Source organism: Cetorhinus maximus, chromosome 17, assembly GCF_964194155.1.
Source record: "Cetorhinus maximus chromosome 17, sCetMax3.hap1.1, whole genome shotgun sequence".
NCBI classification, from domain to species: domain Eukaryota; kingdom Metazoa; phylum Chordata; class Chondrichthyes; order Lamniformes; family Cetorhinidae; genus Cetorhinus; species Cetorhinus maximus.
In genome coordinates this window covers 43740760-43757687 of record NC_135895.1, presented here as the reverse complement: position 1 = coordinate 43757687, position 16928 = coordinate 43740760, and the positions used below count along the sequence as shown (strand labels likewise).

General features: G+C 39.9%; 1 protein-coding gene and 1 long non-coding RNA gene across 2 annotated transcripts in view; one reads left to right on the top strand and one right to left on the bottom strand.

Annotated features, from left to right (window-relative positions):
* The window catches only part of LOC144692359 (ras-related protein Rab-3B), a 155526-nt gene extending 147992 nt beyond the window's left edge, over positions 1–7534 (bottom strand). Inside the window, exons 1-2 of the mRNA XM_078561109.1 lie at positions 7206–7534; positions 908–1135 (exon numbers count right to left, since the gene is read on the bottom strand). Of these exons, the coding sequence (XP_078417235.1) occupies positions 908–1135 (228 nt within the window). The 5' untranslated portion in view covers positions 7206–7534. The remainder of the gene's footprint in view (positions 1–907; positions 1136–7205) is intronic.
* A 68-nt stretch (positions 7535–7602) lies between these two features.
* LOC144692755 (uncharacterized) lies at positions 7603–12678 on the top strand. Its single transcript, XR_013579386.1, has 3 exons — positions 7603–7936; positions 9678–9794; positions 12504–12678. It is a non-coding gene; the product is annotated as an uncharacterized LOC144692755 (long non-coding RNA).
* Positions 12679–16928: the final 4250 nt, after the last annotated feature.

The window sequence follows — 16928 nt, the reverse complement described above, 5'->3', positions numbered from 1 at the left end:
TCAACCAAAAGACAACACCCCCAACACTACAGCACATCCTCAGTACTGCACTGGAGTGTCAGCAAAGAATTTTGTGCTCAAGCCCTGGAGTGGGACTTAAACCTAGAACCTTGTGACTCAGGATGAGAGTGCTACCAAGTGAGCCACGGCAGGGCCCCATCTTGTACAATTAGGAATTTACCTTTATTGCCCAACATGTGGTCATGGGATAGCATAAAAATAAACACTTTGTTAGGTGAATTGGACATTGTAATCTCACATGTGTTCCCACATGTATTTCCACTTCCATCTGGAAGGCAAACTGATACATACTTTGGTGAGTGGAGGCAAATTGCAAACCAACAGGCTGATTTACTTATGTATAATTTGTGAAAGACCAGAACACTCATAGTGAGTTTTAATCTATTTCCTAATGCTCATTATAATGTAGAAAATATCAAAAAATATGCCACAATATCCTGTCAACAGATTAAATACGCACTAACCAAATTTGAAGTGTAGTTAACACGTCAGTGAGTCAGCATTGCCAGCAGAAATCAGAACAAAATAGGGCTTCTTCAACCAATACTGTATTTCCTCTACTCCCCCACTGTCCCTTACCCTCCCTTACCCCCAAGTCTCTATTTCTCTATGAATCTCCAATGCTCCATTCCTACCTGAGCTGAGCTGCTAATGGGCCCAACTGCTGCTCTTCACTTCTCAATGCCACTGACAGCAATCCAGCCAATGTGGAACCAGAGTCCAATAAGAGTCACCACCAACATATGAAATGTATTATTCTGTCTATTTTCAGTATGTCTTGAGCTTATTACCATATTGAACTATCCAGATAAACTTCATGCAATAGCTAATCTTGTTCCATGTTTCATCAATTTAGGGAGAATTACATAAAATGAACACTACCTACCCAAATCTGCAACTTGACCCTTTTATCATTTCTGTAAACAGTCTTCACTTTGAAGTCAATACCAACAGTGCTAACGAAGGCCGATGTGAATGTGTCATCTGCATATCTGAAGAGGAAAGATGTCTTTCCAACGCTGCTGTTTCCAATAATGAGAAGCTTGAACATGTAATCAAAGTTCTGATCAGATGCATCCTTTTGACCATATCTAGAATCTGTTGCAGAAGCCATCTAAAAATGCCAGATGAAGAAAAACCTGTCAAAAATTGTAAACAGACACTCTGAAATAAAGCCATAAAGCAATAACAAACAAGAATGTATCACAAATTAGGAGGTTTTACAACAATAGCAATCATTTAGCATGAGGTGATAGAACAGAAACTAGCCTGGTTAAAAAAACACCTTACATACATGCCAAAGATCCCTTTTTAACTTTCCACAAGAACAAGGACACAAGAAATAGGAGCTGGAATAGACCATTAGCCCCTTGGTTACCGTTTATTTCTGGTATGAAACTTGTGTCTTTTACTGCGAAGACAGACACGAAACATTTGTTCAATGCCTCTCCCATTTGTTCATTCCCCATGATAATTTCTCCTGTCTTTGCTTCTAAGGGAGCAACATTTACTTTAGCCACTCTCTTTTTTTTATATACTTGTAAAAGCTCTTACTTTTTTTTTACATTTCTAGCTAGTTTACTCTGATTCTATTTTTTTCCCTTTTTATCAACTTTTTGGTGGTCCTTTGCTGCTTCCTAAATCACTCCCAATCCTCAGAATTACTATTGTTTTTTTGCAACATTATAAGCTACTCCTTTTGGTCTAATACTATCCTGAACTTCCTGAGTGAGCCATGGATGGATCTTTCTTGCAGTTTCTTTTTCATACATTGTTTTTCCAACATTAGAACATGAACTGCAGTGGTTCTAGAAGGCAGCACACCATCACCTTCTCAAGGACAATTAGGGATGAGCAATAAATACTGGCCCAGCCAGCAACGCCTACATTCCCTGAATGAATTTTTTAAAAGTAACTGACATTGTGAAAGGGCCCATCCAGATGCACATTTTTCCATTGTAATAAATACTAACCTGAAAATGAACAATCCTGCTGGAAACTTCCCCTCATGCCTCAGGTCTTCCATATATATTCTGGTGCTAATTATACTGTGCATCTTGTGAAAACCTGCCATTTCAAGGCAGTAAGGACTACAGAAATGCTCAGCTGATATCAGCAAGGGTCCATTTGTTTTCAATTTCCTACAATGAATTTGGAGGGATCTGAATCCTTTGTTAATCCTATATGTGAACCCAGAGGTGTCAATTATGCCCAAACTCCAGTTGAATATGGCTGTTTTAGAGATTAATGCCTTCTGACTTGAATAAATAAAGTTCTGTGAATTTATAAGACCATTAGAACAATTAAACAAATAACATGTTCTTATTAAAAATGTGTTTATCAGAAGAGCTATACAACTGGAATATTACAATTCAAAAAGGTCAATTCAGTTACTATTCATTTAATTTGGGGACAACAAAGTAGGATTAATACTCCTCTCCTTGCTCGATCTTCTTTACTGTATTTTTTTTCATTCATTTCTTCTTCATGCTGTTGAACACAAGAGAAATGCTGGGAATTATTGGCATAGGCAGGCATGTGATTATGTCTCTAAAGCAGGTAGGGTGAGTTTTCAATCTCATATGTGGACTGCCTTTTGAATTTGAAAGTGTTGGTAGGCCTTTGCTTTCAGATTCTCCTTCTCTCTAGGGAAGCTACTTGGAATAAACAAATGGATAAGTGTAGATGTGAGCCTGTGTCCGATCACTCTCTATTAATTCATAAAAGCAAGATGCATAGCACAATGACAGTTTTAAAAGGCTTCATTCTGTACAATTAGTTTAAATTACAATATTGCCTGCTGAAGGAAATATTAATTGACATTATCTGTAAAACACTTTACTTGCTAAAGATGGGCCTGTCTTAGCTTAATAAGATCTCCTTCTAGATCTCATAAAAAACACTCCAGCTACTCCCTTGCTTTATTTTGCATAGAGCTTTTCTTAACAAGTATTGAGCCTAGGAATACATAGAATATTTGTGATCAAATGCAACAAGGCTCTAAATTGTTTGTCTCATTAACTAACTTTTAAATGGTGTTTTCATTAATTTAATTAGCAGCTGGTTCCTTTGATCCAAACAATTAGTTTTTCCATTGCAAAAGGGTATATAATCAGACGCTACCTAGATTCAAAGCCTCTAAGTATTTTCAATATGTGTGTGTGTGACTTCACCATCACCATATCACGCTACATGATAACATGCAGCTGAGTAAATGTAATTGTGCTTTTGGCCTGACGATGTTATTTTCCAGTTAGGTCCATAACTTTGTTTACGCTGGGAGCCAAATTCAGCTTTTATTGTATAGATTCAAACTGAATTTGAACATCCGACTCACCTCTGCCCTGAACCAGACCAGCCTGTCAGGTGTTTTGTTCTTAATCTGGACAACCGGGGATTCTAATCATATTGTTTACGGCTACTTGATTCTATTTCAATTCATGAGCTGAATTTAGATCAGCGCTGGGTAGGTGACAGAGTTTCAGAGTAAACTATTATCCCTACACAGCAGGTGACTTGATCTGAAATATATGGAAATACAGAATGAATTTCTGGATGCCAGTGGTTAAAATATTTGGGAAGATTTTCTATGTTGATATTTCTGGTATACACCAGCAGTACATATCTATAAATTACATATCTCCAGCCCATAAATTTACATTTGTTAAAATTAATGGATGAGAAATTAAGGCTAGGGGTGTGCAACTTTCTGGTATGTACACCTCGAATGTGCAGGGAACCCTTAACCACAGAATTTCACTCTAACGTTAACTGAAATGTATAACAGGTGAGAGATAAGCATCTACACTGTCTTTAGGGGGTCCCAAGCAAAATGAGTTTGGGCAATATGTTGACATTGATTGACTTCATTTTTTAATGCTAACAACTATTTAGGATCTGTTTAAACTTGGCTTTCTGGTGCTTTACCTGCGTTTTGATTTGAACCTGTAATAGGTTAATCAATTAATCATGTAAGTGATGTGATTAACTATTCGCTGATTGTTTTTTTTCTTTCCCTGTGGCAGTTGTACTATTATGTGGGTTATGAGAAAGTAGGGATAAAAGGAATGTACTCTGTTTGGGGAACACCATGTGTCACACCCTAAGACCTGGACTGGGGCCTCAGTTTTTTTTATCATAGACATCAACATTTTGGATATAGGAATAGAAAGTTGGATATCCAGCTTTGCAGGTGAAGCAATGTTTGCTTTTATTAAATTTTTAAGCAAATAGCAACTGGTGTTCACTGGTCTTTATCATAGGGAAATTTAGCAAGGGCTTCACAGAGGCATAAGGACAAAGTGGAGACTCAACTAAAGAAGGAATGGTTAGAAATCTTGAATAAAGGCGTGGGAAAATGATTTGCTTTGCTATGGTGCGGCGGGGGAGAGGGGAGGAGGGGATTGAGACAGGTGAAGCTTGTGACGTACTTTCCTGATGTGAGTTCCTGGATGTTTTGCATTTTGGGTATTACCACATCTCCAGGAAGCGTCTCCAACTGCTTATACTCAAACCTAAAGTTTCTGAGCTAAGGAAATTGATGGAGACACTGTCACACATGGCAGACTGACGGCTCTGTGAGATGCACATTCCAGGACCTGGACATCTTGCAGGCAGAGCAGGTTAATGAGAAAAGGAAGTGGGTAACAATCAGTTGGGTTAGAAAGAGGAAACAAGAAACAGTACAGAAATCATCTAAGGGTGTTGAATTGACAAACAGGTATTCTGCATTGCCAACATCTTAGAGGATACCCATGAGCAAAACCATTGCACCATAGACCAAGTAGTTGTCAAAGAGGGGGAAATGAAATGTAGAATTTATAAAACTCAAATTCAACTAGTCTTTTTATGGCTTAAATATATATACATTTTCAAAGAATTATGTACTTCAAATCCCGGGTCTGTGTTCACCAACATCTTTCAGTATATATTTCCATTGCTTATTTTTACCCCAAAATGTATTACTTCACCACTACAGTAAATCGCCTGCCCATTATCCTGATCTATGCATGTCACCTTGAGATTTAGTAATGTCTCAGTTATAAATGTTAGCTAGGATACCAGAAGAACTCCCCAGCTCTTCTTCAAACTTTCACATCCACCTGAGAGGGCAGTTAGGCCATATCCAAAAGACAACACCTCTGTTAGTGCATCACTCCCTTAATACTGCACTGAGAGATTGATAGATCAATCTTTTGGGTGTGACCCTTCATCAGAACCTTTCAACAGAATGTGTACAACAATAACTTACATTTATTGAACACCATTAAGAAGAAAAAATGTCCCGAAACATGCCATGGAAGTATCATCAGACAAAAAAATTGATGAACAGCCGAAGAAGGAGATATTTGATTAAAAGCTTGGTCTAAGAGGTGGCTTTTATCGAGGAGAGATGGAGAAGTTTAGGGAGGAAATTCCAGAACGTCAGGATTAGGTGGCTGATGGCACAGTCCCCAATGGTGGGGGTTCAAGATGCAGAGGTTGCAAAAGGGACCAGAGTTAGAGAAACAGAGAGTTCTCGGTGAGTTGTAGAGCTGGAGAAGGCCACAGAGATAGAAAGGATAAAATCATGAAGGAATTTCAACAAAAGGATATGAATTTTAACTTTGAATTATTGAGGGACCAAAAGCTAATATTGGTCAATGTAGTGGAGAAAAGGCTGGTGGTTGTCTCTATCCTCCAGAATGATCCTGGGTCATGAATAACAAGCCCTGGTATTGCTTGAGGTAGTTCAGCCAGATATGGCAATGAACAGCTAAACCGATTGCACCCTCCCCCCATACACACTTAAATCTGTGCCCTTTGAACTCGAAGGAGCAAAAATGAAGAGGAAACAGGAATGGTAGATGCAGAGTTAAGAGTTTTACTGGGGACAAGGGAATAACTCAGCATATTGATAGCTGCAAAAGTATCATGCCAAATGGAGGGCCCAAGATAGACAGTTGGGAGTTAATCTGTTTTCCTTTCCAATTAATCACAAGCTGCGTATTTCCTAATTTTTGTTTCAGATGGCCAGCCTTCACAGTTTTTTTAAATCTTTGCTTTGTATCTTCCTGTACCGCTTGATAAGTTAGCTTTAAACGGTATTTGTTTCTTCAAAAAAGTCTCAATAGTCGCATAAGGCTCCACTGTTCAATTTAGGAGGGAGAGAAAGATAACTGCCAGTAGAGGTTACTGGTAATCTTGTTGTTCTTCACAACTGTTACTGCTGAAATTGCATGTGAAATAGTGGAATATGTAAGTCTTACACTGGGCAAGTAACCAGCTATGTTGCAAAAACCCTAAAAGCAAAACAATTTGTTTAAAAACCCAGTTCGTCGATTTTATTTAAGATCAACAGAAATGGGGATCCTCCACTGGCTCAGTATGTTACTAAATCCTTCAAGAACTATCCGTCACATGGTACACGATCCAGAGAGTACCAGGTGCACACTTAAATAATTTTCCAACAGACATCACTGCAGTCACTATTTTTAAATCAACTACTATCTGGTATTGGAGAACAAAAACATGACAGGTTTGATTGACGTTACTTAAGTCCCTTTGGGGATTGGATGGTGAAATTGTTGCTCTTTTTTTAGCAAATGCGGTCAAACACTTCAATTCTTTTTTGTAAAACCATGATAAACAGCTTTACAGTAAACGATGTATAACATCGCACAATGTTAAATCAGACTAAATAGGCATTTTTTTCCCCAAAATAAAGCAGCGTTGTTTCACAGTGGCGTTCAATGAGTATATTAGGCGCAGACTCACTTGGCCACTTGTAGCAATTTAAAACATCAATATTCCAGAGATTCATTAACACTGTATCCAGTTTGCATCGGAAGGAATTTGCTTTGCCTTCCAAAACAATAAATGTTTTGCGATCTGATAGATGGGCTTGAGTGCAGGACACGACGGGGTGTTGAAAGAACCGGCAAATTTCATCGCAAATTCGCTGCGATCTTAATGGACAATAAAAGCCTGCTCTGAAAGTGAGTCTGGGGCTTGTGAGCAAAAATGCCACTTAGCAGAAGAGATTTGCTGCCCGAAAATAAAATACTTCGGTATCCAGAAAGAAAGAAAAAAGAGTAACATCAGCTTTTAGGCAAGACAAGCCACGCTGGTTTACTTACAAACTGGTCAATCAGAATTGGAAAACCTGTCCTCACGGAAGATGCAAAAGCAAATAAGACGCTCACCTTATTGTATGATTATTCTACACAGTTCTTCTGGAATAACTGGGCTAAACCCGGATACAAGTCAAAAGATAACAAAAACAATTCTTGTTCAATGCTTAATGGCAACAGACGCGAAGCCGCCAGGTCGATTTCCCAGTCGAGTTCAGTTTCAGCTCCGCTGCCTCTTTACAGATGGCTGTGAGGAGCCGCTGCTGCTTCCAGTGAGTGAGGGTATAACAAACACAATCCCAGCATCTCACCGCTCTGGTGGGGCAGAGGAGATTACAAAACGTCAGACGAGGAATAGAAACGTCTCCCCGCCTTTCCACAGCGTGGATTTCTTTTACTCTAAACACGTCGGGAACGTCACGCCGCACGCATCATTCTTCCTAACTTTCTTTTTGAAGTATTGGTGACATCAGATAGACCACACCTTGATCAGTATCACACCCAAAACAAAAAAAAGATGGTCAAAGTTGTATGTTTTATTTGTGGTTATCAATTCATTTTTGAGTGGAATAGCTAATTGTTTAATTGATTAACATTTTAAAATTAGAGCACGGTCATAGAGTCATTAAAGCACAGAAGGAAGCCATTCGGCCCATCGAGTCAATGTCGGTTCTCTGTGGAGCAATCCAGTCAGTCCCATTCCTCCACTCTATCCCCATAGTCCTGCAAGTTTATTTCCTTCATGCGACCATCCAATTTCCTTTTGAAATCATTGATCAAAATTACTATAGCAACCAGAGGAGGTAAGTGGAACTACAAGAAAATAATCCTATAGAAGGTGACTGAACTGTAAGATAAAAGCAAAATACTACAGATGCTGGAAATCTGAAACAAAAACAGAAAATGCTGGAAAAACTCAGCAGGTTTAACAGCAGCTGTGAAGAGAAAAACAGTTATGGTTTTGAGTCCATATGACTCTTCTTCGGAGCGTTTCACAGTTCCCTTCATACGAACTCAAAACGTTAACTCTGTTTTTCTCTCCACAGATAGTGTTAGACCTGCTGAGTTTTTCCAGCATTTTCTGTTTTTGTCGTGACTGATCTGTACCTTGACTCCATCTACCCCACTTAGTTTCATATTTCTTGATCCCTTTACTTAACATTTATCCATATCAGTCTTGAAAGCTCAAACTATCCCATCTTCTGCTTTGTTTTGGGACAGAGAATTCCAGTTCAAACCAACTTGTGTGAAAAAAGAGCTTCCTGCTTTCACTCCTTAGTGATCCAGCTCTAATTTTATTATATTCCTTCATCCTTAATTACCCTATCACAGGAAATGCTTTCCATGTATCTAACTTATCAAATCTGTATAACATTTTAAACACCGTGATTAGATCGCCCCTCAATCTTCTGTACTCCTGGGAATACAAGCCAAGTTTATACAACCTGCACACATTCTGGTACATATCACTAATCACATTATGATAGTTCTTCAATGTCACTAAAATTTTAAGGAGAATGTTAGAAAAATTAATGTGTACAGCTTCATAGTCTCTGATTACTGGAAAATCAAACTGTGGTCAAGGGATGGTGCTGCTTGCATTTCCTGCTCTGATTTTTCTAAGGTAATTATGTATCAGACCTTGCAGTTGGCACTCATTCACAGTGAGTCACTCATTTTAGTTTGAAAATATAATCTATTTTGATCTATCTCAATCTGAAAAACAAAATAAAGAGAGCTCTGTATTTTACATAGGTTTTCAATGTGTCCTATTCTTCATAAATCATACTCCAACCATTTCCCTAGTGCTAGCAGAAGGGAGGTAAATGTAGCAATTTTAAATGATGTCCTGAAGAATACCAATCATCCGTACACCATCAATATAGCATTATAGCTGCAGCCCTGTCCCCAACGTAGCACAAAATACGTTAACTCTTCTGTGAGGATATTAAATTAGAAGAACATGAAACCAATAATCAAATAAAATCTGATTAGTATAAAGGCTTGACATTGAATAGTTACCAAAATAAAACAGCCACATCGCTATTTTTACATAGCTTCTCAATGTGTCTTTGCTGTGACCACAATATGATTTTACAATACAGAGGACATTCATACAGCCATTCACATTATTCTTCATGACCATCACATTTGAAATGTTAATGACATTAATAGACCATACCTTGGTCCATTTAGCTAAATCTACTGACTCATTTATGATTTTGTGCACCATTACAGGTACCAGAAAGCCTTATGCTTTATAGAAAATAACAAAGTGTCTGAAAGAAAATAATAAAGGCACAAGTTGGATGTCTATGGTATGAGCTGTGTCACCTGCTGTTATAGCAAAGGTAGCATTTATTACCTGGCTTAGTTGTTTATTTTTTTCTTTAATGCCAAAAGTTTTGACCCTCAATAGCTTGAATTTAGTTCAAATCCAAATTGGCCAAATATCTGCCAACACATTGCACCACAAGATGGCAGAATAGTACTTTGCAATCATGTTTTCACAAACATTAAGTCAGTGATCTTGTCTCTCATCAGAAATAAACAGATGGAAGGAAGGAGGAACTGGAAAATGAGTGATGTTGGATCAATCTTGTGCACCATAGTAGTTGGATCAAGACATGCAAGGACAGTTTCAGTGCTCCTCTGCGCCAGGTAACCTAGTGCATAACCAGTGCAGACAGAGAAGAAAATTGGAAGAGACTCTGCATCAATTTCCTACAGGGCTGCAATATAATTCCACCAACAACATGCTTTTATAAAGCACATTTAACATAAAAAACACAAAATCATTTCATAGAAGAGGGTTAAAAAAAAGGAATAGATAGTGAAACAGACACTGAATTATGGAGGGAGATTAGCAGGCCTCACTGAAAACTTAGTCAAAAAAATGGGTTGTCTGAAAAGATAGAGAGATGGAGCCTAGAAAATAGTAGTCTTGCGTCCATTTTATGCCTTAGTCTCACTAAAGACCAGATTTGATTCAAAATATGAAATAAACAGCAAAATTCATTGTATTTTATAGTTTGTGCTTTTTCCATGTATACCTGGAATGGGAGCAAGAGATGCTCCATGGGCAAAGGAGCTCTTAAATTGGCACAGGCATTGTATATTTATTTTGCAATGCCTAAAGCACATTTTTAGTATTATGTTATTTTTGAGTTTTTTTCTATATTTATAAAATCATTGTTTATTTTCCTGAAGGTAAATTCATTTTACAGTGCCTCAATTATGTGTGTTCCATAGTCGCAGTGGGAACAAAAACTGATTCTGACCATATCAAGACACCCGCCAATGTACAACTGCCTCAGTTGAAAATAGATCAACTGGTTATTGCTTTGTCCACTGCAGAAAGTACACTGCAGATGTCTTGCAATGTAGGGATGGCATTTCTCATGGTTTGTAAAATCATTAGTTGTAAACAGTATATGTGGGTATGGTGGCATAGTGTGTTAGAGGCCCAGTCTGGGCCTAATGCTCTGGGGATACAGCAGCTGGTGGAGGTTAAATTCAATTAATTAATAAAACTGAAATTATAAGCTAGTTTCATTAAAGGTGAGCATGAAACTATCAGATTGTCATAAAAACCCATCTGGTACACTAGATTGAGAAAAGAAATCTGATGGGCTTACCTGGTCTGGCCTACTTTTAACTACCCTCTGAAAAGGCCTAGCAAGCTACTCAGTTATACCAGACCATGACAGAAAAGTCAAAAAAGAATAAAACCAGACCGATCACCCACCATCGACTTGGGCACCAGAAACAACAATGGCAGATTGTGCTCTGTCAACCCTGCAAAGTCCTCCTTACGAACATTTGGGGGCTTGTGCCAAAATCAGGAGAGTTGCCTCACAGACTAGTCAAGCAACAGTCTGATATTATCAACTCTCAGGATCATACTTGACAATTTATCCCAAGCACCTCTATCATCATTCCTGGGTATGTTCTATCCCACTGATAGGACAGACCCAGCAAAGGCAATGGCACAGTGTTACACGTTCGGGTGGGAGTTGACCTGGCAGTCCTCAACATTGACTCCAGACCCCATGAAGTCTCATGGCATGAGGTCAAACATGGGCAAGGAACCTCCTGTTGATTACTGCCCTTCCTCAGCTGAAGAATCAGTACTCCTCCATGTTGAACACAACTTGGAAGAATCACTGAGGTTAGCAAGAACACAGAACGTACTCTGGGTGGAGGAGTCCAATGCCCATCACCAAGAGTGGCTCACTAGCATCACTACAGACCAAGTTGACCGAGTCTTGAGGACATAGCTGCTAGACTGGGCATATGGCAGGTGGTGAGGTAATCAACAAGAGGGAAAAACCTACTTGACCTTGTCCTCACCAATCTACCTGTTGCAGTTGCATCTGTCCATGACAATATTAGTAGGAGTGACAACCGCCCAGTCCTTGTGGAGACGAAGTCCCGTCTTCACAGTGAGGGTACCCTCAATCGTGTTGTGTGGCGCTATATGGGATAGATACAGATCTAGCAGCTCAAAATTGGGCATCCATGAGGTGCTGGGGGCCATCAGCGGCAGCTAATTCAGTATTCAATCATAATGTTACCTCATGGCCTGGAATGTCCCTCACTCTATCATTATCATCAAACCAAGGATCAACCCTGGTTCAATGAGGAGTGCAGGAGAGTAGAGCAGGAGTAGCACCAGCCATACCTGAGAATGAGCTGCCAAACTATTCGAGCTACAATACAAGACTACATGCATACCAAACAGCGAAAACAACGTGAAGTTGACAGAGTAAAGCAATCCCACAACCAACAGATCAGGTCAAAGCTCTGCAGTCCTGCCACATCCAATCAGGAACAGTGGTGGACAATTAAGCAACATGAGGAGGATCATCCACAATTATCCCCATCCTCAGTAATGGGGGAGCCTAGCACATCACTGCAAAAGACAAGGCTGAAGCATTTGCACTCATCTTCAACAGGAGTGCCAAGTGGATGATCCATCTTGGCCTCCTCCTGAGGTCCCCAGCTTCACAGATGCCAGACCTCAGCTACTTCCATACATTCCACATGATATCAAAAAACAGTTGAAGACATTGGATACACTGACAACATCCTGGCAGTGGTACTGAAGACTAGTGCTCCAGAATTAGCTGTGACCCTAGGCAAACTGTTTCAGTGCAGCTACAGCACTGACATCTACCTGACAATGTGGAAAATTGTCCAGGTATGTTCTGCCCACAAAGGCAGGACAAATCCAATCCACCCAATTACCACCCCATCGGTCTATTCTCAATAATCAGCAAAGTGACAGAAGATGTCTTCAACAATATTATCAAGTGGTACTTACACAGCAATAACCTGCTCACTGATGCTCAGTTTGTGTTCCGCCAGGGCCACTCAGCTTCTGACCTCATTACAGGCTTGGTCCAAACATGGATAAAAGAGCTGAACTCAAGAGATGAGGTGAGAGTGACTGCCTTTGCCATCAAGACAGCAATTGATCAAGTTTGGCAACAAGGAGCCCTATCAAAGTTGAAGTTAATTGGAATCAGAGGAAAATTACTCCACTGGTAGGTGCCATAGCCAGCACAAAGGAAGATGGTTGTGGCTGTTGAGAGCCAATCATCTCAGTCCCAGAACATTGCTGCAGGAGTTCATCAGGATAGTGTCCTAGGCCCAACCATCACCAGCTGCAGCATCAATGACCTTCCCTCCAATAAAAGGTTAGAAGTGGGAATGTCCACTTATGATTGCACAGTGTTCAGTACAATTTGTCATTACTCAGATACTGAAGCAGTCCATTCCTGCATGCAGAAAAGCCTCGACAACATTAAGGCTTGGGCTGATAAGTGGCAGGTAACATTAGTGTCCCAGCAATGACCATCTCCAACGAAAGAGAATCTAACCATCTCCCCTTGACATTCAATATGATTACTATCACTGAATTCCCCACCATCAACATCTTGGGGGATTACCATTGACCAAAAATTAGGCCAGCTATATATATATATATATATATATATATACTGTGGCTATAAGAGCAGGTCAGAGGCTGGGAATTCTGAGGTGAGTAACTCACCTATCAAATCCCCATAGGCACAAGTAGGGATAGAATATCCTTCATTTACCTGGATGAATGCAGCTGTAACAATACTCAAGAAGCTCGACACCATTCAGACAAAGCAGCCCGCTTGATTGGCACCCCACTCATTACCTTAGACATTCACTCCACCACCTAAGCAGTGACAGCAATGTGTAGCATTTACAAGTCTCACTGCAATAACTCATCAAGGCTCATTGGACAGTACCTTCCAAACCTGCAAACTCTACCACCTAGAACACAAGAATTAGGAGCAGGAGAAGGCATTCAGCCCCTTGAGCTTGCTCCGCCATTTGCAGAATCTCAGAAATGTTACAGCGCAGGAGGCCATTCGGCCCATTGTGTTCAGACCTGCTCTCTGAATGAGCAATTCACTTCATGCCATTCGCCTGCCTCTCCCCGTAACCCTGCACATTCTTCCGTTTCAGATAACAGAATAATTCCCTTCTGTATGCTTCAGATGAACCTGCCTGCACAACAGGCAGTGCATTACACACCTTAACCACTCACTGCATGAAAAAGTTTTTTCCTCATAACATTTTGGCTTCCATTGCCAATTACTTTAAATCTGACCCCTCTCAACATGTGCATGCTGCCTCTTCTTAGTGGACTGCCAAACTTGCCCCAACCTGCTGCAAGGTCAGCTAAGATCCTCACATTAGCCTAATCCCTTCTAATGCCACTTTCCATTAGGGAGTTGGTGGAAGGTCCATCTAAAATAGCTCCATAAGAGCTCCAAAAAATGGCTATAACTTCGTGTATATGTGCCCAGTTTAATTTCCACCCCTCCTGTCAAAATTAGAAGGATGACATCGAAAGCAGATTTTTGACATCACAATTTCCTCTATACATTTATTTTGCACAAGCAAGGTATTTTACTACAGTTTTTTTTGGGAACTAATAAAGGTTTAATAGAAAAATCCTGGACACTGCATTGTACCCACTCAAAAAGATTAATCATAAAACAATTGATACAAACTTGTGTGTAGAGGGTTATAATGCACTTCTGATACAATATTACTCTTTCTAGAATAATTGGCCAAATCTTCCGAGGAGTGGCAATCACTGTTGGACTGCTGCTCTGCTCCTATTTATTTACCTTGCACTGGAGCTCCATATTTCTTACCTGGACTTCCGAACCGAGCCTCCTCAGAAACGCAGAGCGTACCTGCTGTGTCGGGCAGGATCGTCAGGGAAAGTCAAGCTATGCCGCCTTTTTACAGCACTAACTGCCATTTTGATGAGTTCATGGTTGATCTGACTCTGGCCTTAATTCCACTTTCTTGTCTTCTACCCACTCTCTTCAGCTCCCCCCGCCCCCCCCCCCCAGCCCCCAGTAATCCAGCACTGATCCCTGTGGCTCTTCACTAGTTACATCTTGCCAATCCAAAAATGACCCATTTATCCCTACCCTCTGCTTCGGTAACTAATCAATCCTATATCCGTGCTAACATATTGCCCTCTACAATGAGCTCTTATTTTGTGAAGTAGCCTTTGATGTGGCACCTTATCACATGCCTTTTGGATATCCAAGTTACTGTATATACAGGTTCTCCTTTATCCACATCACTTGTTACTTCCTCAAAGAACTCTAATAAACTAGTCAAACACAATTTCCCTTTGGTAAAACATCGAGTCTGCCTGATTGCACTATGATTTTCCAAATGTCCTGGTATTACTTCCTTAATAATGGATTCTAGTATTTTCCCTATGACAGATGTTAGGCTAACTGGCCGATAGTTTCCTGCTTTCTGTCTCCCTCCTATCACGTGTGATTTGCCAATCTGCTGGACTTTTCCAGAATCTAAGGAATTTTGGAAGATCACAACCAATGCATCTACTATCTGCAGCCATTCCTTTTAAGGCCCTAGAATGGAGGCCAACAGTTCCAGGGAACTTGTCAACCTTTAGTTCTAATAGTTTTACTAGTACCTTTCCTTACTGATTGTGATTGTTTTAAATTCCTCCCTCCCTTTTACCTCTTGATTTTCAAGTATTCTTGGCATACTTTGTGTCTCTTCTACAGTGTAGACACAAAATACTTGTTCAACACTTTTGCCATTTCCTTGTTTTCCATTAATTATTCCCCAGTCTCACCCTCTAAGAGAGCAACACTCACTTTAGTTACTCTTTTCATTTTTAAATACCTGTAGAAACTCTTATGTTTTTACATTTCTAGCTAGCTTTCTCATATACTCTGGTTACTACCCACATCTCTACACTACCCAATTGCCTTGATCTTTCTCTTCTCTTTAATTTACCACATCTCCCCTCACGTGAGCTCTCCCCACCCCTTCGCCCAATATTTAAAGTCCTATTATATGACTCACCAGAACACTGGTCCCAGCAATCCAGATATTATTACTTTGTGGTTCTGCTTTTTAATTTAGAGGGACAAGGACAGCAGACACATGGGAACATCACCACCTGCAAGTTCCCCTCCAAGTCACACACAATCCTGACTTGGAACTAAGTTGCTGTTCCTTCACTGCCACTGGATTAAAATCCTGGAACTCCCTCCCTAACAGCACTATGGATATACCTACACCACGTGGACTGCAGCAGTTCAAGATGATGGTTCACCACCGTCTCAAGGGCAATCAGGGATGGACAATAAATATTGGTCAGTGGCACACTCATCCCAGGAAAGAAAAAAAAGTTTCTCTGAGCATCAATATTTAGAAGCTTCACACCTTTTGAAAAATATTTTGCTTTTCTATTCTTACTACCAAGTGCATAACTTCACTTTTCATTTGCTACCTTGTTGACCACTCAATGTCTATATCTCCTTGCAGCCTTTGTGTCCTCCTCACAGCTTACATTCCCAGCTTTATATCATCAGCAATCTTGGATACATTACTTTCCATCTCTTTATCCAAGTCATTAATATAGATTGTAAATGGCTGAGGCTTCAAGCTGGCCCTTGCTGCAAAGCAGAAGTGTCCTCCAAGAAGGAACAGCCTTTCCCCAATCACCATCTAGTTTATCTGGTTAACTTGGACAAGGTAGAGCTGCCATCAGCTTTAGAATCGTACACCAGCAATGTTGGTGTTTTGAAGGTAAAAATTTGGAAATTAGAAAAAAAACGAATAATTTCTCCAGTTCTTGGAACTTAGTTATGTAAAGCCTTGATCAGAAACATGGCTCATTGCATATTATTTTCCTACTACTTACAAGTTGGGAAATCATTTTTTGCAACATGGCAGTAGCCTTTGGATAGTCGATTAGTCATTTTAGGAAGAGTTTTTAAAAATTGCTAACTAATCATTCCTATTTTCTTAGGAGTGTTTCCTAAAAAAATTAAAATCCTTAAGATTTCTCTCAATTTTTCTCAAAATGTTTGAGTCCTTATCCACTTACCTTCAGCTGGGAGTCTGGGTCATTATAGGTCACTAACTTTCCCACAACTAACACCAACAAAGTGATTTTGGGCAGGCAAACAGAAAACCATCTTGCAACAAGGAAAAGGTTTTTTTTTTGTTTTCTCCAAGTTCCACTATTAAGCATTTAATCTTAAACTTCACTCAACATTACAGAATGTGGGCGTATACCACTGGCAACAGTGGGCTGGATTCACAACCAGAGGCTTGGAAGGTGAAGTTCTCATATGGACAGAGATTAAACCCGATGCCTTTCATTGGCATTTTTCACCTAGAACACTGAGCCACTGGCTGGAAATGTAAATCACCACTCTAAAGAAGCAACTGGCTGCTCCA